General features: G+C 51.0%; 1 protein-coding gene across 1 annotated transcript; it reads left to right on the plus strand.

The window, feature by feature from the left end:
- The first annotated feature begins 2944 nt into the window (after nucleotides 1-2944).
- On the plus strand, nucleotides 2945-24285 carry MAPK4 (mitogen-activated protein kinase 4). Its single transcript, XM_086479633.1, has 5 exons — nucleotides 2945-3490; nucleotides 13272-13416; nucleotides 19406-19567; nucleotides 21668-21869; nucleotides 23598-24285. Exons 1-5 carry the CDS (start codon nucleotides 2945-2947, stop codon nucleotides 24283-24285), a joined length of 1743 nt encoding a protein of 580 aa, XP_086335759.1.
- The last annotated feature ends 283 nt before the right edge of the window (nucleotides 24286-24568 follow it).

Genomic DNA, 24568 nt, shown 5'->3' on the forward strand with positions numbered 1-24568 from the left:
TCCCTGTGCAAGGTCACAGCCCTTGTTGTGCAGCTGGCTGGTCCCTGCGGGTCTCCCCAGCTTCAGTAGGACCTGGTGGTCCCCTCGGTGGGTGGCACGGGGCATCGGTCTGCACACAGGGTCTTGTGGTGAAGCGAGGGTGCAGCAAAAGGAAGTGTTGGGGGTGTTTGGGAGCAGGATGGGGGGGTGAGGTCAGGCAGGAGAGGGTGTCCTCGCTCCTCTGAGATTCGTAAATATCTGCAGGGAGACATGGTAGGTCGAGAGCTTCGATGAGCTGAGGAAAAAAGAACAGCCCAGCCATTTCCAAATGCTTCGTGCCTTTTGTTCATTTCTATTTCTAAATGAAGTAATTGCAGGTGAAAAAGTTGCAGTGGTTTATCTGGAAAACTTGAAGTGCTTTGAGGGCTTTGGACTGTCTTTTCCCAACCAGAACATCTGTGAGAGGTGATCCCTTGCCCGTGGTCACCTGCCACCGGAAAATGACATTTTGTTAGGAAAATCCCCAAAATACTGGAATCTTCTGACTAAATCTGCATCCTCCTCCCCAGCAGGTGTTGATATTTACCTGTTACGCCGTTGCCAGCAGTGGGGTGCGGGGTCTGCTGTTGTGCTGGAAAGTTCCTCTGCTGCTTTTCTTTTCTTTAAAAGCCAGTGCATCTTGTTAAAAGATCCTCCATCCCTCGGAGGAGCACATGTTAGCACGGAGAGGCTTTGAAATATGGGGTTACACTCCTGAGAAGCTGCAGCTCGCTGCTGTTGCTCACCTTGGGTCCACGTACATTTGTTCCAGCCAAGGGTGTCGTTAAGTCTTTTCATGTTAGGAAGGGATGAATAAACCACAACATAAATATTATACCATTCATTTATCTATCTATATTTATCTATTTAGCTGTGCTTTCAAAGAGGACCATAGGACCCTAGATCTGTCTCGTGTATGTGTCTTGTTTGTGTGGAGAAGTTCTTGGGTCCGTGAAACCACGACCTCCTGTGGGAGAAGAGCAAAGCTGGGAGGCTGCGAGCTGGCTCACGCCTCTGAAGGGAGTAGCTGCTAAACTTGGACAGATGGGGGAAGTGTTTTTGCGGCGCCCGGGTGCCGAGCACAGCTTTACGAAGGACGCGGTGAGAGATGAAGTCAGCTCCTATTTTCCCACTGGGTCACCCCACCGCGGCATTCATCACCGTCAAAGCTGCCGGAGAAGCAGGGGGATGGCTGCCCGTGCCGAGTGGCTCTCGGCAGAGCCGGGTGCCTGAGCTGTGGTTTCAGGTGCTGCTGATAGATGGCAAATCCCCGGAGCTAATGACACGGCTCGTCCATCTTAATGAGGATGCTCTCCTCCTTCCCCCAGCACGCTGGAGGAGAAACGAGCCCTGTCTTTAACTGCTTTTGCACCCCAGGCTGGGCAGCGCCGGAGCATCTCTCTATAAATGCACTAAAATGGTGCGGTTTGCTGCACGAGGGAAGGGCTTGGCAGCTCCTCGCCACCACAAGCACGGAGCCAGCAGCATCCCCGGGCTGCTGCTGAGGTTTGCTGTGGGATTCCAAATACAGGGGCGGTCCCACCCTCGCGGCTGGTTTTTGAAGCTCTTTGCAAAACCGGCCGGGGTGGCACCTCCTCGTTTGCCCAAGCAGTTTTGGTCTTTACAAACTGAAAAACTCGGTGGCCCTCTCTGCTCTCAGCTCCTTGGCAGGGAGGTTTTGTGCCCTGGCGAGCTTCTACCCTGCTTTCCTGGTGATGTGCTTTGAACGGGCAGTCGGAGACACGGCGTGCCGTTGAACCTTTGCCTTGTGCAGATCGCTCTGTAACGTTTTCGGACAGATTGAAAATTTAAAAAAAAAAACAAAAAAAACGACAAAGGGGAAAGGAAGAGTTACAGTTTTCTGTGTATTACAAATTGAAAAGGAAAAATTAATCATCTGAAAAATGCTGGTAATGATGCGTGCTCCGAAAGGTCACAGTTTTGCTCATGGTTAACCTTCAGCAAGCTATTACATAGGCAGGGCATAGGCAGTGCTGGTATCAAATGAATCCATCTCCTCTTTTCTTCCAGGAGCGGGGCTGAGACCTGCTGAGGGATAACCGGGCTGTGCAGCGCAGGGAACTCCTCCAGCAAGCTGAAAAGATCAGATGGCGCTTGGCTTCGCTGGCAAAAGACGCACGAGGGGAAGGTGTCGGAGCCGCGAACGTGGAAACTTGCTGTGCTGAATGCCACCAAGAAAGTGAGTTTTGATCTGCAAAAAACATTTGCTGCCATCGAGATTTCTACCTGCCGATGGGGAAGATCGTGTCTGCCTGTACCGAAAAGGGAGTGGAGAGAAGGGCGAAGCTTTGCTAACCGCTGGGGAGCCCGGCCAGTGCCTGGATGCGCTTCGCTGGTGGGGAAAACGCTGTCAAAACTTGTGGGCAGGGAAGGTTTGGGGCAGCGGAGGGGCCATGGGGCTGCTCTGGGCTCTGCCCTGCTGTGGGAGGAGCAGCCGGCTGCCCCGGCACTGAGGCGCTGGGGACGTGGGGCCGGGCATCCGGCGGCACCGCCAGCCCCGTGTTTCGGCGTCGTCTTGGGGACATCGGAGGAGGAAAACAAGAAAGTGGCTGAAAAATGTAGCAGCGCTGATCTTTCAGTCTCGAGGAAAATAACCTTTCCGTTTCGCTAGAGATCACCGGGCTGTGTTTATCTACGCTGCTTGTGAAGCCTCTTCTACCCCTTGATTCCTCACCCAGTTTAAAACATTTTATTTGCGTGGGTGCTCGCATCTATCTTCACTCCGTCTGCGTGTCATCTTGAAGCGATGGGCTCAGAGCAAAGACACCCCCCCACACACCCCGAGCATCTGTAAGTAATAATGAGGCGCTTGATTTCAAACCACGTTTGTGATCTGGAAGCCCTTCAACTCTCCCAGCTTTTCAAGTGACGAAGAGGAAAAAGCCGAAAGGAGAGGAAGCCCGCGATGGCAGAGAAGTGCGACTGCATCGCCAGCATGTACGGGTACGACCTGGGCTGTCGCTTCATTAATTTCCGCCCTTTGGGCTTCGGGGCCAATGGGCTGGTGCTGTCAGCCCTCGACAGCAAGAGCTGCCGCAAAGTGGCGGTGAAGAAGATCACCATTGGCGACGCGCGGAGCATGAAGCACGCTTTCCGGGAGATCAAAATCATCCGCCGCCTGGACCACGACAACATCGTGAAGGTGTACGAGGTGTTGGGGCCGAAGGGGACCAACCTGCGCGGGGATTTTTTCAAGTTCAACATGGTGTACATCGTCCAGGAGTACATGGAGACGGACCTGGCACGGCTGCTGGAGCAGGGGAAGCTGGCGGAGGAGCACGCCAAGCTCTTCATGTACCAGCTGCTGCGGGGGCTGAAGTACATCCACTCGGCCAACGTCCTCCACCGCGACCTCAAGCCGGCCAATATTTTCATCAGCACGGAGGACCTGGTGCTGAAGATCGGTGACTTCGGGCTGGCCAGAATCGTGGATCAACATTATTCGCACAAGGTAGGTGACGCCGAATCGATGGGGCCGGTGCTGTCTCGGCGAGCTGCCGGTCGGCACCGAGAGGTGTTGAATGCGGGTAGGGCGAAGCGGTCAGACTGTGGTGGATCTTTTCGGGAGGAACTGGTCCTCGAAGCTGTTTTGGCAGCTGTAAGCGCTGCTGGAGTGATCTCTGGTGGTGGTTGCCCTCCCTGCTCCAAGCCAGGATGTATTTCCTGGGCAAAGCCCGTGGGTCGAGCTCTGCCAAGTGCACCTCGGGGCTCTCCAGCACGGCAAAGCCACGAGCAGGGCACAGGAAAGGTTCAAGTGCTGTTTAGGTGTTTTTTATTGCTTTATGTCATTTATGTCAAGTATGTATTTCAGTATTTTATTCCTTCCCAGCAGCGAACTGTGTGGAGGATTCCATTTGCTCGCTTTACTTAAATGATGAAGCTCTGTGTTTCTTGCTTTGCTGCTTTCATAAAACACTGGGTGCTGTTCATCCCCGCGGTGGAAACACGTGGAAAGGGTACCTGGCATGTCTGCAACCACTCTGCTTGTCTTTGTCCTCACTTCTGTGCCAACCCGCTGCTTAAAAACACAACTCCATCTGAATTACACTTAATTAATCCTCAGGAAAGAGGGGTGAGTCTTTGAGATGGAGTTGTATTCTTTCGTTGGACGTCAAGGTCCAAATAACTTACCAAAATTTTGCTCTTTGGTACTTACATACTGTATTATAATGCAATACTAATAGTGAGTGGCTGGGGGTAGCCTGGTGTGCTCCACGGCCGCCCTGCTTGGGGCGTGGGAAGCCCAGAGCCCTCCAAGCCGCCCAGCTTGGGCATCTCCCTGCAATCCCGTCCGTTGGTCCATGCAGGCCTTCTTGCAGCAGTCTGGCTGGGATGGAGGAGGGAAAAGAGGAATAAAGCAAGATGCAGGAAAACAAATACCTGCCCTTAAGTAGGGAAAATCATCCCCTCCTTGGGTGGCTCTTTGGGACTGACTCAGTTTTCCTCTCCTGCTGCTGTCGCCAGCTCCTATCCATCTGCCCAAGGAGGGCTGAAACTCCCCCAAAGTGGCACTTTCTAACAAGGAATTGGTGAGCCACGGGCTGTGGGATCCTCTGCGAAAGGTCGCATTCCCAGGCAGCTGCCAAACCCTGCAAAATAATTTAAGGTGCTGGAAACAGTTCTATACTCAGGCAAAAATGCAGCTATTAAGGGAACTGCATTTTTCCTCTAACGAATTTGGCATGGCAGGCTCTTGCAGCGAAACCCGGCTGGTGGGACAGCCCTGGATGTGTTGCGCTTTTTTGGGACAGGGGGCTGAGGAGGGACCTGCCATCCCACCACTGCCGTGGACGAGCTGCCCCCAGGCTGCCCCATGCCCTCGAAAAAGGGAGGTTGGAGCTGGGAGCACCTTCTGGTGGTTTCGCTGGTGGAGCAGCTCAAGGTGGGAGCAGTGGCTGTGGCGACAGCGGGCAGGCAGTGTGGGAGGGAGGGAGGCAAGGAAAACGGGTGAAAAAGTCTGAAACCTGCAGTCCTGATGCTAAAGGGTTTTGAAGGGAGTTGCAGATGTTTCGTGCAGGTTGCCGACCAGGCTGGAGGTTCGGAGCAGTGCGGTGGAGCTTCCTCCGCTCGCAGGTCCACGTGGTCCCGGGAGAAAGCAAAGCATCGCGTGGTCTGCAGCAGTAGCTGTCATGCAGTCTGTAGCTGCTTTCTGCTTAAAGTTACTGTTTGGGATTGTAAGATGAGCTAAAATCTCTTTTCTTGAGATGGATGTTTGTGTGGACGAGTTCAGTGCCCCCCACGGACCCACCATTGCTCCCGTGCCAAGGTTTAATTGCACTTTGCAGATGAACTTTCTGCCCAACGTGGCTCTGATTCGGACACCTCCTGCTCAGGCAGGCAGGGAAGGGGAGAGGGAAAAGGATGGCAAAAAGACAATCTTGTGATCCTGAAGCTGAGCCATGATCCATTCTGGTTTCAAGTCTGAGATGTGGGGAGAAAGAAAGCCTGGGTGAAAGGAAGAAGGTTGCAAGGGACCTTGGGTCCTTGTCACTGACTGTGCTCCTCTCCTCACCCAGCTCAGGAAGAGGCTCCTGGCTTTTTCTTAAGTGTGTGGTTTGGGTTTTTTTAAGTCAGGTGCATTCAAAGGCTTTTCCCGAGGGAGGGTAACTCCCAGAGAAAATCCCTGCAAACGAGGCAGCACTACGTGAAGGCAGAAAGTCACCGATTTAAGAAGCGTCATCTTGTCAGAGACTGCAGGATCAGGGTGGGAGTCATCTGTCCATGTCTGCTACAGAGTTATTGTTGCTTCTAAGCAGTTCTTCATCACCTTAACAGCCAGTGCAGTGGGAAAGAGCTATCGGGAGGGTGGCCAGGGCTTTGTGGTAGGATGTAACTTTGCAAGATGCCGTTGCAGGAGCCTCCTCCGATTTGTCCCAGGGGTGGGAGGCTGGAGCATCGGTGCAAAAAAACCTGCAGATCCCCGCTGTGCAGAGAGACCTGGATACGGCTCCAGTGCAGAGCCGCAAATGGCAGCGCTGTGGTGAGCATCCAGCACCACAAATAACGTCAGTTATTTGTAAACACCGGAGGGCTGCGTTTGCCAAAGCCGCGTGGTGGGCACTGCGAAGGTAGAGGTACGACAGGAGGGTTCGGATGGGGCTTGGGTCAGTCCCACCAGTTCCAGCTCTTCTCAGATGACTCGGAGAAATCAATTTCTTTCTGTTTTTCAACCTCCATGTTTGTCAAGGGCTCAAACAGATTTATGAGGGCTGTGCTCTCGCAGAAAGCATCAGTAAGAGGCAGAGGACCGGAGCATCACTGTATCTGAAGCTGCTGAGCCTCCACCCTGCTGCCGACTGGCCTTGAGCAGAACAGGGATCCTTACACCCCGAATTTTGGTGCTACCAGCAAGTGCTAAGCCAGAGCTGCCCAAAAGCAGATGAAATCCTGCTCCTTGGGTAATCCAAGTGCTGTAAAGACCCAGTAGGTTCAAAGCTCTGAAGGCAGTGCAGAGCTACACCCCTAGCGTAATGTCTTCTTGCAAGCCTTTGCAGTGAGGAAGGGTCGTCTTAAGCACTTGGATTTTTTTTCCTTAGGATGTTTTGTATCTGGAATATGCTTAGACTGGTGGCTGGGTTCTGCTAACATGAAAAATTGCAGGTTGTGTGTTGTTATTCGTCTGAAAGGTCACAGCTCTTCTGGCCTGATGTTTCTCAAATCCCAAGCCATCCTGCTGAGTGTTAAAATGGAAAATAACTGTGGTAGATTGTGAGCAGAGTTTTTAAGCACAGTTTAGAAATGCATATGCCACCTAAATAATAGCCCTTACTTGGTAATGTGTCTTGTTTACATGACTTGCAGCAGGCAGCCATTTAATTAGGATAATTTGGTGGGAAAAGTAGAGCTGTCCAACTCCGGGAGATACCCTGGACCACAGCGGGGTGCTGGCCTTCACCAGCTTCGAAGCAGAGCCGCCTTACCTGCGTTTCTCCCACCGTTTGGCCGGTGTTTGCTGCTCAGGTCCTTTCCTCCGTGTGGTGAGAGCAGCGCGGGGGCATCTGTTTGTTTTAAAGTTCCCAGTAGCAAACAAGATAAATTTCAAGCTGCCAAGGTCACGTCCAGATCTGGGTCTGCACCTGCACAGGCTGCTTAGACCTGACGGCTTAAGTTTTAGCCTTGTCTCAGATAAACACGCTTTGAAGCTCCCTGGGTGCTCATGAACTTGCAAACATCTCTCAGGGCACAGAATATCAGCTCTAGCAGAAGAGGACCCTTGGGAGATGATCCTGTGGGTGTCCCTCTCTCTGTCACCCTGTCCCTTTCCCGGTGCTCTGACCATCCAGCCCCGTGCAGGCTCCTTTCTCTTCTTTCTTACTACTCTTTTTATCCCCATGAGTCGCTAATCCTGCTGTTTATCCCTCTAGAACATCTCCACATTAATCGCTTTTTCCTTGGTCGCTGCTGTTTGTGGTCTGAGTGCTTTGTCCGTGCGACTTGGTGTCCAAATGGTGAGCCGAGGAGTGTGGGACATGAAGATACGGGGAAGCTCCAGCCTCTGTGAGACCGTTATTCCAACGCAAAACAGTCAAAGCTGAGCATTTCACTTTTCATGAAACACCTCCTTATTGAATGCAAGCACCTCACCTTCACCATCGGGGTGCTCTGCAGTGCCCCTTCCCTCTGCAGCCTCCTCGTCCTGCCTGTCCCACGCCTTGCTGCCTTCCCACCATGGTCCAGCCCCTGCCTGCCTTTCTTCAGAGGCTGCTTGGGTGTGTTTAGCCGCCCATCTCTCTGTCCGTCCTCACTCTTCTGCCCTAATAAATATCTTTGGCTCTAAATGAGAGTCCAGATGTGATCCCTCCAAAGTTTGGGGGGGAAGGGGGTGTAAAGGTGAGATGCTGTCCTCCCTTGAGCACCCTCAACTGATGGTGGGCAGGAGGAGTGGCAGAGAAGGGAGACAGCAAAGTCAAGCATTAAGAATTGGGATAAATACCAGTGAATCTCTAGACTTAAAAATAATAAATGTTTGAGAGGGAAGACTCAGCCCTGGCTGTGCGTCCCACGTGGCGTGTCACCTGGCGCTGGTCAAGAGAGGGGCTGTTGGTTTGGGTGGTCCTGTCTGGAGAAGACACCAGCAGTGCCTGCGATGTGGGGATACAGAGGCTGGCTGAATCTCTTTACTGGGGTGATGAGACAGCAAAGTGGGACGCTCCTTAGCCTGCCCATGTTGTACAAGATAGTCAGATCACCACTTCTGGGGGCTCTGCCTCGTGCCCCAAAGTGCTTGAGGGCATCTGCATGGGGCTGCCAGGGGACCCTCTCTCCCTTTGTCTGTTGGTAACATTAATTACAGAATTAATTGGTAGAAATTCCATGCTAAGGAGGGTGCAGCAGCCCTTTTCGGGGGAGATCTTGTGGTAAATAGTTTCCAGAACATCTTCAAACCTTTGAAGTCCTCCCTTTGTTTTGTACTTGCTGATCACTGCAAGCATAATAGCTTCCAGTTCGTCCAGTAAAATAATAAAATTCCCAGGTGGGTCATCATGAGGAGGTCTTCAAAGGAGACGAGGATGTGGGATGTTGTTCTGTGCTTGCCCTGGAGGGGACCACCCGCCACGTTCAACCCTCGGGCAGCTGCCCATGGCCCCGTGCAGCCAGCGCCAAGCCTCCCCGCTGTGACCCCGACTCGGTTATTCTCCTTCTCTGTCCTCTGATGAAGCACGTAATAGTCTGTGGTCCTGAAATAAATGCGCTCTGTCATCCCAAACCGATGAGAACACCCGTCACGTTGCTGGAACCACGCACAACGGCAGTTTTTATTATTTTATTACGGAGCAACGTGCCTGCAAACCTGGCCTCTTTCCCAGCCTCTCCTAGAACTGTCCTACCTGCCTGTTGAAAAATAAGCTTCAAAAAACGTGCCATGAAGAGGCACCAGCCTGCTGCTGCGCCAGAATCATTCCAAAAGCTTGGGGTTGTGGCTATTTTGAGTCCCCCCTGCCTTGGCACTGCAGCCACCTGCAGCAGGAGCCTGCCCGGTGCAGCAGCAGGAATCGCGTTCGTGGCTGTGGATGGAGGCGCAGATACGCAGGCTGGGGCTGGGTCCTGCTGGAATTCCACTGCGCAGATACATCTCTGCGGCTTTTTGAGGGCAGAAAGATGGATTTTGGTGTGAAATACGCTCAGGAGAGGCTTTGGGCTGCAGCATTAGGGGCTGCTTGGTTTGCAGTAGGTGGGATCCTGAATTTTGGTGTCCGTCTCAAGGAGATGTGCCTTTGGTCCCTCCAGCTCCAAGGAGGAGCTCCGGGCTTGGGTGACGGTTCTTTCGGAGCACCGGTGGGTCGTGCCGCGCTCCCCACGTGCTGCCGTGCCAGCTTGCCTCGGCACGCTCGGGATGCAGGCAGTCCGGCGTGCTGTGACCGCTGTGACACCGGGATGCAGCAGCACCCGCCTGAAATTATTCCTCCTTCTGGTGTTGCAAGCAACGCACAAAATCCATGTTGTGTAAGGGTTAGAAAAAGCATTTGTTTCTCTTCACTTTTCAGTTTCCTTGCTGTGCTGTTTGACACAACTTGATGCTTATCCTACCTGTAGGATACATCACCTTTATAGATTGCCTGAGCTGTTCCTGCACATGCCACAGGAGCAGAGGAGAAGCAAGAAAATGATAGTTGAAAATTGTGAAAAAAAAAAACATGGGAGGGCTTGAGAGCAAGCCTTGGACTTGAAACTATTTTTGTTTTTAAATTAACCCCGTTGTATTGTTTTTTAAAGAAATTCCAGTGGTTCTTGAGTTCAGAAAGGGCCATGCTGAATCCACAGAATGTTGTCATGAAGATGCATGTTCCATCTTAATCAGAACTGATTAATATGCTTCTGCTCTTGGTCTTTCTGGTTAAATCTACATAAATGGTGAAGTTCTTGTGCTAAAGATTGTGCCTTGCATAGGTGATGGCTGGAAGTTCTGGGGCTTTCCATCCTGGCACGGCTGGTGTTAAGTCTCGGCTCTGCAGGTAAGAGCTGAGCCTGTACCTAAGCCAGGTTTAGGTGGTTCCTTACCCAAGCATCTGGCGGCTGTGCCGTGAACTGCATCATCCTGGCTCCCAAAGCTGCGGTGATATTTCTCCACAGGACATGATAGTCCACAGGACTGTAGTTACTTCCTCCTGGTGGGAGCACAGGAACTTATCTTAATGTATTTCGTAAAAATAAAAATCTAGGCTCTGTTTTTAGCCACCGTGGAGGTTGAGCAGATGCAGGTGTTGGGGCTGGAGACGCTGCTCAGGACTGGGGTGCTGTGCTGCCCAGCCGCTCCCACTGGAGGACCTCGGGCCAGGTTGGAAAAGTCTTGATTTTTTCAAACCTCCCATTTGCCCTTCCCGGTATTTTCCCCCTGAGGAAGACGAGGGATAACCCAGAGCCCAGCAGCGGAATTCCAGGGGAAGGAAGGGGAGGTCCAGCTGTATGGTCCGCGTGTGGGTGGGATGGAGAGAAGCTGTAGGTTGCTCCTCTCCAGGGGTCCTTCCTGGCCTTGGTGGTGGGTGACCCAATGGTCTGGGTTATTCAGCAGGTAAAAGCAGGGAGACAACGGCCAAATACATGGTGATCAGTAACAGAAGAGGGAAGAGCGGTGAGAAGTGCTGCTAATTAATTACCACCAGGGGGGCTGAAGATACGTCCAGAACATTTGGGGAGTTTTTTCAGGGAATTTTCTCCTGATACGTAAGAGATGCCTGGGGAAGAAGAGATTTGGGTTGTTGCAAAATATAGATATTTGCAGTGTGTTGCTCATACATTTTGCATGGCACGCACCCCCCCCCCTGAGAACTCAAATCCATCTTGCTGTCAGAGAGGAGAAACATATGAACTGAGCATTAAATCTGGGAGGAGAGTGGCTTTCCTTTGCTGGAAAAGGGAGAAAATTGCTCCGGCCACAAACTGCCCTGGATCATTATCCCCAGAGTTTATTTTCTTAGGATTTTCCGATAAATACCAGCGTCTCCATTGTTGGGAATAATTGCAGTGGCTGAAGAGGAGCGGTCTGATCGCGTAACGCCTGGGGGCTTTTGTGCTGGTTCTGATTCAGCAGCATTAGCAAAAATATAGCAGCATTAAATGAAACTTCTCAGCTCATCAGTCTCCATTACAACTTATCTTAAGAAGACCAAAATTAAAACATTCTTTTCAAAGCAAAGCCTTTATGATTAAAAACTTGACAACTTCAATCTTTGGAAATTGGAACAAAAACATGCACTGGGGGAAGAGAAGCATTAAAAACGTTGTGATGGTGCACAAAGAAATTCCCCTGGTGCCGCGGGAGGAGGTGGCAGATCCGCTGCTGTGGAGGGATGCACGGAGATGCTGGTCCATGTGCCTTGGTAAACTAGAAGGGTAAAGAGACCTGTCAGCATCTTTGTCCCATCCCTTTTGTCGTGAGCAATAAAGAGCAAAAAAATGAATTAGTATGAACTAAAAAAAAACAAACCAAATTGACCTGGTTGCATCATTTCTCGTGGGAGAATTGCAGTTATATTGCAATTAAAAACAGTTTATGAGACTATGTCAGTTAGGATGGAGTTGTTAACTGAGTTTTTATGCTCTTACAGCATTTTGATACCCACCAAATGTTACACGGCATTTAAATGCAATTCAACTTTGTAATCTCATTTTCTTTTGTCTTTTCTACTGTATTTCATTCTACCTCATTCTGTTAATGCATTATATTTAGTACAGAAAATGCCACTTACAACTATTCCAACATTATCCTGATGAAATAACCGTTCGTGTCCAACCCCAGCACGGCCCCTGCGCATCCGGAGCTTGACCGGCGAGCGAAGCCGGGGGCACTGGGACATCCCTCTTGTGATGCCAGCGTCATTTCCAGGCTTGAACACTTCCCCTTGATTTCAGCGGGAGCTGCTGAGCGCTTGGCACTCGTGTTAAATCTCCTGGGTGAGCTCGGGAACGGGAGGGCTGCGCTCCAAAGAGACGACAGCGCTTGGTCTTTGTCCCACGGGGTGCTGCTGAGGGCATCTACTTTAAAACCAGGTCGAGCATCTCATCCCATCCTCACTGTAAGCAAAGCAGGACGGAGGACGAGGACCTGCCCCATGCCACCTGCCTGCTGGAGGCGATGCCGGAGCCCCAGCGGCTGGGTGAGGAGAGGGGGGGGAGGCAATTTATTAGGCAAGACTCAGGCTCAGTGCAGGAAGGGCAGGGTTTCCTAGCTCTGCGTCAGCTAGCTGATCCCCAAAAGGGCTTTCCCACTTATCCCACGGCATCTTGTTTTGAGGAGTCTTGTCTAGGACCCCTTGTGGGGCTGTTACCTACTTGGCAATGCTTTAAGTCTCCAGGAGGCTTTCCTTTCAGGTGGTAATGATTTTCCTCCATAACTCTGTTTTCCTGCCTATCCCCTTGTTCTCCTCTTCTATTACAAGGAGACGCTGTGAGATGCTGCGTGGGCTCGTCCACACTTCCCAGCACATGCCCCAAACCGAAGCGGGGTTTACTGCAGCAGCATCCTGAGGGCACAGGCGGGGCGAACTCGCCTGGCTTCTGTGCGAGCCCGGATCCTGCTGAGCCCACCGTGCCCGCTCGGGAGCCCTGTGTGCTCGCCGTGCCACCTCTGCTCCGATCTTTGTTCCCTGGTACTCGCTGGGCTGACCCACGGGCTCCCCAGGGAGCTCCTGCCCTTCAAAAATTCATTTTCAGCGTCAGTGCTGGGAGTTGGACCTGTGGGAAATCAGCGGGATGTGGCTTGCTGTTAGCAGTGGTTTAGGTAGCTCTGGAGGGACCGTAGATACAGGCTTAACTGGAGACGGAATCGGTGAAAGATTGCAAATTGGTGATGTTTGGAAAGCCACGCGCTGTGCTGGCGGGTACTGAGCTGGGAAAGGCTTCCTTCAGACACTGCTGGGTTGTAGCTGGGACCCAGCAAAGTACTTAAATAACGTGTTTAACTTCCAAAATGTCTCAGATGGTCAAATTGGGATTTATGTAATACACTGAAGTCCTCTGACAGTGACCTGAAATAACTTTTACGGGTATGATCTGCAAATCTGTGCTATTAAAGCCATCTGTCCTTGGCAGAAGGCGCTTCAATACCACGGTGACAAACAGCAAATAAGGTTTTGGGGAGCAGCAAGTGCTTTCCCTCCTGGAGCACAGAAGTGGTGGGCAGGTTTCTCTGCAGGATCCGATGGTGGGGCCACGTCGGGCAGCGAGGACTGACCAGAGAGGAGCGGAGGAGCTCTCTTGCAAGCTTGCTGACATCTCCGTCTCTGCTTTTTCAGGGTTACCTTTCCGAAGGCTTAGTAACAAAATGGTATCGCTCCCCCCGCCTCCTCCTTTCACCAAACAACTACACCAAAGCCATCGATATGTGGGCAGCTGGCTGCATCCTGGCCGAGATGCTGACGGGGAGGATGCTCTTCGCTGGTAGGTTACTGGCTCCCGTTGATTAATTTTTTTTCCTCCTTCCTTGCTACCCAATTCAAAGACTTTTTAAGCATGGCAGAGGGAATTCCCCTTTCTGTGCCAGCCGAGGCATAGCGTCGCTACAGGGATCCCGTGGTGGGTTATTAGACATGAGAGCTGCCTCCAGAACAAACGTCATTTGCACAACCTCTGCTGTTAGAGGGTCCCTTGGTTGGTGCAAGCTGCCCTGATACAGGCAGGCCCTTGGGGACGGAGAATAGTTACTGTCTTGTTTTTTGCTCAGCTTTCTTATGCTTGCCTGGGAAGGACACGTCGTGGTATGGGTGCGATGGCACCCAGTGGGAAGCCACTGGCCAGTGGGGTGCCCGGGGCTGGCTGGGGTTGATGGTGCCTCTGTGCCGAGCCTTGCCGGGCAGGGACGGTCTGCTGCCGAAAGCAAAACCCCAAACAAAGAACAATTCTGATGAAGCAACAAAACGTTTTTCTGTTTCAGGGTTTCCAACAGAAAGTAAGAGCTTTTTGTTGGGAGAGAGGATGCTAAAAAAGTATTGTAGGGTGGAGTGTAAGGACAGGTGATAATGTGGCCCTGTCCCAAGAGGTTTGTAGTCTACGCCGTGGATTTGAATTGTGATTGATATCTTCCAGTTACTTCTTTTCTTTGAGGGAAGGTATTTGAATGCCACCACCCATTTTCAGGATTTCCTGTAATCATGGAATCATTCAGGTTGGAAAAGACCTTTGAGATCATCAAGTCCAACCATCAACCCTACTCTACCAAGTACACCCCTAAACCTATTGCCAAGCAGATAAGTGGGTATTGGAGTTGTAAAGGTGCAGTGCAAAGAAAAGGAGACAAAAAAAGCACCGGCCAGGAGCATGTAATTATCAGTGCAGCATTTGAAGCTCAATTCTGATCTTCATGAGGAGCAAATCCTTATTTAATACCATTCCAAAAATGCTACTGTCAGGAGCAAACCTGTGCTTCCCAGGCTGGGACGTTTCATTCAGGAACGAGGCAGCCGCGCTCTGCCTGTTGAACAAGCTGCCTCCCTGCCCCAGGTCTGCAGCAATCCTCCTCCTTGGTTGTCTCTCCATCACCCGTTGCTGTTTTGAATGACAAGGTTTAACGCATTTCGTGAGCAGCTGTTTGCAGACTTCTGTAAATAAATCATTAGACCCATTAATAATGGAGAAGGACATTTTCTTCACAAAGATTTCAGTGCACCGCAGAGCTCCGCAGCCGGTGCTTGATTGCAGCTGCTCTGTCGCTCCCTCCCTGCTCCCGCTTGCAGCTTCAGCTTGTGAAAGCTGAAAATGAAGCAGTGGGTGTCATTTTGAAGAGGTCATTCAAATTGCCTCCCTTTCCTTCCTTCCTCTTGTCCTCAGTCTCCCCTCCCCAGAATTTTCAAGTCCAGGGCCTTCAGCTCTGAAAATTATGCATCAGACCTGGCTGCTTCCGCTGCCTCCTCGGGATGTATTTATTCCAGGAGCGGCGACATCTCCACGTGCTGCTTGTCCCTGTGGGTGCAGGGCATTTTCTGGTCTCGCTGGGAGATGCTGCACCTGAGTGAGTTCCCGAGGCAGCTCTGCTGGCTGCCTCCCCTTGCTGAGCGGTGGTTTGCACCGTGGAAGGGTCTCCAAGCTTTTTGGGTGGAAACAAACCACACGATGCCTTTCCAGGGCAGAGCTAAAGCTCTGCCAGTTCCAGCGCACCGGACCTGAACTAGCCCCAGGTAAAACAGAGCAGCGGAAGCAAACCCCAGCGCGGATGGCAGGGTCCTGGTCCTGCAGGAGTTGCACCAGACCAGAGCAATGCGCTGCCTCGTATTAAACTGGGGGCAGCTGGAGCCCCAGCAAAATCCTTTTGGACTCTTAAGTCGACCTCTCTTTTCCTATGCTTGTTCCTCATGTCAAAGGGCAAAACAAGATTGGCTTGTCCAGGTCCTTCTCTGGCCGTTCCATCAGAGCACTCAAGAACTCATCTTTATCCTGGCTTTCCAAACTGTGCTTGACCCCTTTCTCAGCCCTAGGTGTCCGAGCTGGTCCCTAAAGCTCCCTTCGTGGTTAAGACAGAGGCAAAGGCAACTCCAGGATGTGATTCATCTGGCCTCTGTTAGCTGTCTGCCTTCAGCTGCGATTGTGCCTTCAGAATATTTGTTTTTCCACTACTGCTCATAAAGAGCATCTGGAGCACAAGCTGAAGTGCCCATGCTGGTGAGAGCAATTCTGTGCCGGCTGCCCGGGCGAGATGCCCCAGAGCAGCCATAAGGGAACCTACTTCATAGGTTGGTTCCTGAGAGTCCACAGCGGGTTAGTGGTCAGGAGATGGACTTGGGCAGATCACTGGGCTGAGCCGGGCGGGTGCTGCGAGCATCCCTGCTTCTCCGCTTTCTAGCCCTGCGCGATCGCTTAGTAAGTCCCCAGATGACGGTAGCATACTTAGTAGATGGGTGGGGATCAAAACCAAAGCTCAAAATACATACTCCTTTCGGGTTACTTTAAAAATAGTCTGTGGAGTTGTTATGGGAAGATCCTGGCCCCATGCCCTGTTTTCCTGGCCTCCTCTCATACCAGTAAGTAAAGAAGAGCTGGGGCGGGAGCGTGGCAGTGAGGCAGGGTGCCCATGGTGTCCCACACCATGTACCATCTTTCATCTGCTGGTGTCCAAAGAGGAGGAGAATAAAACCCAACCACTCAGAACAGCTAAAAGTGGTAAACGCTTGCATGACAGCGTGGGTTCATCTTTGCTTTTGCTTTTCCCCTCCTTGCTTGGGAGAAGGAGTTTGCCTCCAGCTAGCTGTAGCCCTCCCGTTGCTGCGGGACGAGACTTTTGGAGAGTCCTGGGTCACCAGCAAACAGCCCGTGGGAGATAACAGCAACAGAAAGTTGCAAGCCTCCAGTAATTGCCTTGCACTGGATAAATTGTTTTTTGAGTATGCGTCAGCAGCGCAATTTAAATTGAGTGCTTAGCATAAGTCAATATAATTAACTCAGTAGTCTATCTGGGGTGCTTAGGCAACACAGTTAAATTAAGGTGATCAGTTATTAGGAATAGATGTCACTCGCGACTTTCATTCTCCTACTCAAGTTAATGAACACCCAGCAGAGAGGGATCCCAGCCCCCTTGCCCTCCCCCCAGCCCCTTCGCTGGGCGGGGTGGTGACAGGAGCAGCAGCTGTGGGTTTGGCAGAGCCCAGGGGAGGACACAAGAAATCTGGCTAACCCAAAGCTCACGGGATCACAGCACATCTCCAACAGCTAAAATCTGGTTCGCAGACCTTTGCAGAGCTCCCCACCACGAGCAGGACGGAAAACAAGGAAGAGCATCCGTAACTGAGCAGCTACAGATCCCTCCAGTGCCTTTTCCACCCTCTGCTGCAGAAGCGTATCCGAAAGCATCGCCAGTGGAAGCAAGAGAAAATAGAAGAAGAAAAGCTGCCTGTCCTCACAGATCTCCAGGGTGTTCACCAGTGGGGCTGTGCCCATGACGAAGAGCTGGGTGGTGGCGCGGTGGCTTTTCCCATGGGACCGGTGCTTGCTCCCAGAGGATTCGCTAGCAGGGCTTGGGCGCTCACCCAGGACTTGGCTGCAAGCCCGGGGAAGGGTTTTCTTTTCCAAGACGTGACGCAGAGCTCCTCGTTCTCTCCTTGGGTAACGACAGCTCGTTGTGTTTATTCTGTCTGTAGTTCATGTTTTTCGTGTCAGGAATTAATGCCTCCAGAAGGTCCCTAGGAATTACATAAATAGAGGATAACGGTGGAGAATTGGGTTCCTGAGAGCCATAATTCAACGCTTCCAGGGTTGCTTTAGCAGCATCTTTGCGTGACTAAACACGGTGCCTTTCGGCTGCCAGGTACCTTCAGTGAGCAGTGGCTGGAGCTGCACTGAGAGAACAGCCACGAAGCCTTTGTGACTTTTAATACCCTGTAATTTTGATCACAGCTTGGGAATTAGCCTGACTACCAAGGTGTCTGTTTCCTGATGGTCATCTTTAGTTTCTCCTGGAGTCATGCTGTGAACCTCTAGATGACCTAAAATTAGTTTTTCTATAGGAAAGTGAACTCATTTGCCCAGGATTGATAGTAGGAGCGTGTCCCACTGTCTTTTTTGCTTTTCCTGTTGCTCTGTCTTCTTCTGAGGCTTTGTTCTGAGCAGATGTGTGGTGTGATGGTGACCAGCTGTGCTAATGTCAGTTTTGCTTTGGGGTTGTCCAAGTTCATGGCCATGTCCTGGCTCAGAGCTCTGCCATCCAGGGTGAAAGTGGCCACGACTGCGTTGACCCAAACCTGATGGATGGAGACCCTTTCCCAGCCTCAACATTTGGACCTACCCTTGCCCAGGGGGGTTTTTTGGGGTCAGCTCCATGCGTGTGAGTCTGGAAGCCTCCTGCAGACCCACAGGGAGGTCTGGGGTGGGGAAGGCAGCCCCTGCGAGGTTCCAGGGACCTCCAAAGGGACAGGATTGCCTGAGGGTGTGAAGCCAGCGATGGTCTCCACCATCCCCTACAAGCTGGCCTCTCTGCCCTCCCTGCAGACTGATCAGAAGTGCTGTGCCATAAAAAAAGGAGGTTCGCTCCTCTTGCCGTGGATCAGCTAGGTGCTGCTTGGCAGTGAAGCGGCCTGAAATCCACGACTTGGACAGAAGGGATTTGGTAGCCCAAAAGTCCCCGTTGGTTTGTCTGCTCCAGCCAGCTCGCTGTATTAATGTATAGTCCTGCCTCTAATGACAGAATATTTATAACCAGCGTTTCTGGCAGACAGAAAATCAATACTGCGACTCAGTATTTCTGCCAGCTGCTTCTCAGTACATGTAGGAAGCTGGAAATCAGCCGCGGAGCTCTTGGTCACATCCAGTAGTGCGCTAAAGAATGGGATTAACATTCGTTAATGAGGTGGTTGGCTCCGCTCCACTGGCGCTGACGCTTCTCTCTTCTCGCTGACGAGTAGCCAGTCCTGAGCAGGGCCTTAGGGATACGTGGATAAGTATGTCCTGAAGGAAATGGATTAAAAACATATGATTACTCATAGCAGTTGTGGGGATCGTCACCACCAGAGCCTTGACTTGGTGCCCAGCAGCCAGCAGGAGCTGGTCAGGAAACGCCTTTTCCGTCGGAAGAGCGTAGAAGTTTGGCACTTGTGTTCATTTAAAGATGAAGCTTTGGGACCCCTGGAGCTGGGTTCACGATCTTCTTGTTATCGTTGGGGTTGTGGCAGCACTTTTTGTCGCCGCTGCGCAGAGGGGCTTTGCTTCTTGACGTAGCACAGCACGTGGCAGGGAGACGTGGTGACAGCATCAGGCACCGCCCTGCCCGGCTGCAGCCATGTGAGCTGGGGTGCTTCATTTGGGGTTGTGAACGAGCACAGCCATGGCATTGCTTGAAGAGAGTCGTCAGTTTTGAGGCTGCTAGAGCTGCTATTCGTCTCCTTCCATCACGGAGGATGGAGCCTGCCGATGGATAATAGCACCCGCCTCCGTGATTTCGGTTGGGTAGTTTCTGCTCAGCCTGACAGCCTCAGGGTGATATGCCAGGAGGGCACATCGTCCAGGTTAACTCTTTCACCCTTAAAATGAGGTTACCCAGCTGGAAGTCCCCCTGACATGAGTGGGAGCGGGAGATACGGGGGTCTGCACAGCCTGTGTGTGTGCAGATGGAGGCATCTCACCTGAAGCTCTGCCTCGGACATGCCATGAGCTGCTGTGGAGAGGGAGAACCAAAAGGCCAGCTTTTACGTGGGAGATGGGATGGGAACAGAGGGGCAGGGAGGTGACATGGGAGTATCACTGCCCCTGGTTCATAAGAAAGTGGCGAGGATGTTTTCCTAGGAGCAAAGAGTGTTGGCTAGTGGGAAGCATCAGTGCAGAGGGGCTGGTGGGAGAAGCGGTGCGGCGGTGGCGTGGCTCATTTCAGAGGGGTGGCTGATAATACCACCCACCCCACCCCGATTTAACTTCTAGGTCTCATCCCACTGCCTGTTTTCTGCCCATTTAGGGGGTCATGAGCTGGAACAGATGCAGCTTATTCTGGAGACGATCCCCGTTATCCACGAGGAAGACAAAGAGGAGCTGCTCAAAGTGATGCCCACGTTCATCAACAGCACCTGGGAAGTGAGGAAGCCGCTGCGCAAGCTGCTCCCCGAAGTGGACAGCGAAGGTACCGTAGTGCCCACTGGCTTCGGCAACGTCCTTCTTGTGGGACTTCCCACGGCTGCCGTGTTTGCAGACCTGTTTCCCCGGGAGGGAAATCATCCTCTAAGGCCAAGTGCATGAACTCTGGTGAACAGGATTCAGATACCTGGGCGGGGGGTTGCAGTGCAAGGTCCCACCTGTAGCTCACACATCCCCACCGCTGTCCCCCCAGGTCCTGCTCACCGTCCCACCGGGGAAGGTACGTGCTGCAGGACAGCACTCATGATGCAGTAGCTTTCTCGCAGGTGGCTCATACAGAAATAAGGGTGAAATAGTCTTCCAGGACTATTCCAAGACGATTTCAAGGTGCATCCCTGCCTTCCTGTGCCGCTTCTTGAGCTGTGAGGGTTCAGTCCAGAGGTTATTTTCAAGCCCTGTTCATTTTCTTGCTGCGCTTTTTGCATGAACGCAATTGTACAGTACAAGAAAATAAATGCTTTTGCTTCACAAATATCTGAACTCCGTGAGATGGTTCCTACAGGCAGAAACGTTGTCCAAGTGCTCCGAGGCCTGGACGTCACTCATGTCCTGCAACGCTCAAATACCACTTCAGCCACTTCCCTCCTTCGGCTAAAGCTTGGGAAAAATCAGCAGGGTGTTGTTGCGGGCGTGGGGGGTGCTTCAAACCACAGGCTTTTGGACCTGAACTTGTGCTTGGGGCAGCTTTGTAGGCAGCGAGAGCTTGCAGGGTGGCAGCCAGAGTTAAGCAGCGTGGACCAGGGCACGTCAGCAATTCTGAGCTCCTTCCAAGGCTTAAATCAGGCTGGTGGACCTGGCCACCTGCTTTTGGGAAGACGTCAATTCCAAGCCCAGCTTACGTTCGCTGGTGTGACTCTTCATTGTAAGACGTCCACTTGGCAACGCGATACCCGTCGGCCTGGGTCACCCAGGGACCGTGTCAGCCTCCGGCAAGCAGGAATGGATTTATTCCATCATTACTCCGGGAAGAAAGGTCACCTGCACCCCTTACGTGATTCATTGACATTTTCCTGCCTCTCTGGCCCGTAATATATCGTAATATATAGCTCGTAATATATCGTTCCACCATGCTTCTCGCCCGCAGTCGGTGACCTTATGAAGCTATTGATTCCATCCTACTTAATTAGCCCAAGCAATGAAATAATCTTGTGGGAGACAATCGGATGTTGGTTAATGTTTAAACACTGAGGCAATAGGTATGGCCCGCCCTTTCTGCTGAGTGATTTTTGCCCCTAGAGAAGCTGTCCCATTCACACAATTAAATCATTAAGGGGGATATTTCTGCAGATTCTAACTGCAAAAGTTCTAACTGAAGAAAAGCAGGTTTCTGTTTGTGTTATCTGAACTCTGAGGGACTCTTCCACGCACCAAGAATCAACTGAATAAGCAACGTCTTTAATAACAGGATTTGATCTTTGCACATAACCTCAGTAAAAGGAATCAGCAAAGAAATCACAACCAACCCTCTACGTTTAAATTTAATTCTAGTCACTTTAATTGCACTTAATTTCCTCCTTCATCACCGTAGAAAGGATTCATGCTCCACAGTCTTTCTAAAACAATTTTAGGCACTCAGAATTCTTTAAATATTAGTGCGTAAAAGAATTTCGTGGTGTTGGTCACGCCAAAGACTTTTAAAAATGGCACTTTAAATCCAGTCCCACTTCAGTTTCACATAAAGACGTGAAATCAGTTGTCTGAAACACGGTGTGCTTGTCGAATGGATCTGAGAGCATGGAGTCAAATCCTGAGACCATCAGGGTCATGGGATATGGGCTTAGTGGTTCAGCCCAGGATCGCAGCAGCAGGTATAAGTGGAGGTGTGATGCTCTGACAGTCATTTGTCCTGCCTTGCTAGGTGAAGTGATACCTGCGGGCTGCAGGATGGCTCCACTGCGTGCACACAGCTCCTGTGGGGGGCAAGATGGATGCAGCAAGGACAGAAGTGCCCGTTTTAGATGCACAGGGGATGTGACCTTTAATTCCTTCCTTACTTTGAGGGGATATCTTATGGGGGATTCATCTTAGAAAGGAAGCTGGTATTGCTTTTGAGGAATTAGTGAGCTTGTTTCTCTCTGCTTCACAGCTATTGATTTTCTGGAGAAAATACTGACATTTAACCCTATGGATCGATTAACGGCTGAGATGGGTCTGCAGCATCCTTACATGAGTCCGTATTCCTGCCCCGAGGATGAACCGGTGTCTCAGCATCCATTCCGGATTGAGGATGAGATTGATGATATTTTACTGATGGAAGCCAACCAGAGTCAGATGTCTAACTGGGACAGGTATGGTACCCAAGGCTGGGCCGGAGACCAGATACTGGCTTAGGCAGAACTTGACTGGTGAGTCTCTGACCTGCTCTTGGTTGGGTTCAGTCACACATGTTCCAGACCCACGAAACGCACCTGCTTCTCCTTCTTTAACCCCGTATTGTGATTCTAGCCCAAGCTGGCACCTTGCTGAAGCCAACGAGAGGTTCGTCATTGACTTCCACAGGGAGCAGATGTTGAGCCTGCATGTTCCAGTTCCTGAGTATCTTTCTGCTCGTGGTTTTATTCACAGCTTATATTGCCTTCTTTTGAGTTACATCAGTTTAAGTGACGCTGCGGTTCTTCCCTCTGTCCTCTGTCCATATAATACAAGTCCTAAAATAACGTAATTTTCGTACCTTTTGGGGACTGGGCCTGATGTGGAGCTCTATATTTATCACTTTTCAAGATGCGTAAGCCCCAGAGGCTACAGATCTGGGGCCTTTTAAAAGATTCTATAATCATGTTGACTTTCAAATAGTTTGCTGAAAGTCATACAGGAAGTTTAGAGCAGATCACAGCCTTGAGCTGAGATCTCTCATGTTGTATTACCCCCATTACTAGGCCAGTTGCAGTACTGGAGCAGGTAGGACACAATAAGCAGGTAAACATTACCAGGTTCACTTTCCTATAGAGCTCCTTCCAGCTGAGCAGGGTGAGCTGGCGGAGGATCTCTGCGGCATTGTTCCTCTCCGCATAGCAATTAAATCACCTCACCTTCTTAATCCACTATGTTTCACCAGCATTGAAAAAATAATCTAAAGAAATCCCTTCCCTTCACTAGTCTTAATCTCTTTGCCCGGGTGAACAAGTATCAGGGTGGAGGCTGGAGGGGGACAGCAATGAGGTGAAGAGGAAAGCCGAGAGCTTTTCTCAGGCTATCTGTCCTCAGCGCCGAGATCCCTGCCAGTTACAGTCACCAAAGCAGCAAATCAGTTGCCGGAGGTCACCTTGTCACCCTTTTATCCCTTGGCTTTTGTATTTCTTGGTGTGACGCGGGCAGCTGGGAGTCAGACTGTTGGTCCTGCCACCCAGCTGGGGTCGTTTGCTATAGGGCTGTTGATTTTGCAAGACCAGCCAAGTGTTTTAGAGGCGGGAAATGATTTTGCCTTTGTGTTGTGGGACCCCTGAAGAGCGTTTCATTGCTGGGACAGAGCACCCCAATACCTGAGATAATACATCTTTTAAAGGCAGCTCGGTTAGGAGCCGGTTTTAAATTTGAATCGTTTCTAAAAATGGGTGTTGTCAGGTAATTGCAATCGAGGGAGTTTGACTGGCTTGAGAAGTTATCACTCAGCAAGGTGACCCTTCAGGGACGCTCTTGGTTCACGATGTCAGAGTAAACTGGTGATGTTCAATCTCAGTGGGGATTTAGGTTCATCTTTTTTACTGGATTATTGATATTGTTAATCATATTTTAATCCCAAGTGTTGGGAAGGTGATGAAGGGCTAAATGAAGTTGGTTTGGTTGTTGGGCTTTTCTTCCCTCTACTGGTCCCATTTGATAAATTACTCATCCCTCCTGCCTTTTTTAAGACAAGAAAAAGTTCTCTAATATTAATAAGAACTTCGAGATCTGTAGGTGAGCAGTATATTAGCAAGAAAAAGGCAAAAATAGCAGCAGCAGCATGCGTATCTGTTTGAGCCCTGCTGTTTCTAACGAAGCCATCATCTGCCTGTCTGATAGCAGCGTGTCTTTTGCAGGTATCACGTAAGCCTCTCCTCCGATTTGGAATGGAGACACGATAAATACCACGACATGGATGAGGTTCAGCGGGACCCCCGGGCAGGGTCTGAATCCATCGCTGAGGAAGCACAAGTTGATCCACGGAAATACTCACAAAGCAGCTCGGAGAGGTTCTTGGAGCTATCCCACTCATCCATGGACCGAGTATTTGATGCCGACTGTGGGAAATCGTGTGATTACAAAGTGGGGTCACCTTCCTACTTGGACAAATTGCTGTGGAGAGACAATAAGCCCCATCATTACTCAGAGCCCAAGCTGATTTTAGATTTATCCCACTGGAAAAGAGCAACCATAGCACCCGCAGCTGAGCTATCGCTGGAAGAAGAACCATCCAACCTTTTTCTGGAGATTGCTCAGTGGGTGAAGAGCACGCAGGTGGGTCTCGAGTGTCCCAGTCCCCTTCCGGAGATTCAGGAACGGAGCCTGCCATCTTCTCCTCACCGTCTCCACAAAGAACCCACAGAGGTGAACAGTGAAACAGACCCTGAGTTTGACTTGGACGTCTTCATCTCCAGGGCACTGAAACTTTGCACAAAACCCGAGGATCTTCCAGACAACAAGCTCAATGACATCAACGGGGCCTGCATATCTGAGCACCCCGGTGAGATTGTACAAACAGAGGTGTACCAGAAAGAGCGATGGTGAGGAACCCACGCCTGGGAAACCCCGCTGTATCTCCCAGTTCCTCTCTGATGGTGTGGCCATTGCCCGGGGCTGAGTGGCTTCCGTCTGTCATTGAGCATCTGTTTTTTACACTATACAGAATGCCTTTTTCTGAAAAGGCAAGCACAAACCACATGCCCCTTTTGATGCCTTAGAAATACCCTTAAGGGAATCAAGAGGTGTGAATGAAATACTGAGTTCCTTATACTGCCTTAACACTCTTGCCTTGCGATCTCTGGGACCTGTTTGAAACTTAAATGTACGA

The sequence above is a fragment of the Leptosomus discolor genome, chromosome Z, assembly GCF_034619465.1.
Source record: "Leptosomus discolor isolate bLepDis1 chromosome Z, bLepDis1.hap2, whole genome shotgun sequence".
NCBI lineage: Eukaryota > Metazoa > Chordata > Aves > Leptosomiformes > Leptosomidae > Leptosomus > Leptosomus discolor.

Excerpts from the sequence above, each read along its gene's own strand:
- MAPK4 (XM_086479633.1), top strand. The coding sequence starts at position 2,945 with ATGGCAGAGAAGTGCGACTGCATCGCCAGCATGTACGGGTACGACCTG. Across the intron at positions 13,417-19,405 it reads GGGGAGGATGCTCTTCGCTG|GGGGTCATGAGCTGGAACAG; the intron begins GTAGGTTACTGG and ends CTGCCCATTTAG. Across the intron at positions 21,870-23,597 it reads CAGATGTCTAACTGGGACAG|GTATCACGTAAGCCTCTCCT; the intron begins GTATGGTACCCA and ends TGTCTTTTGCAG.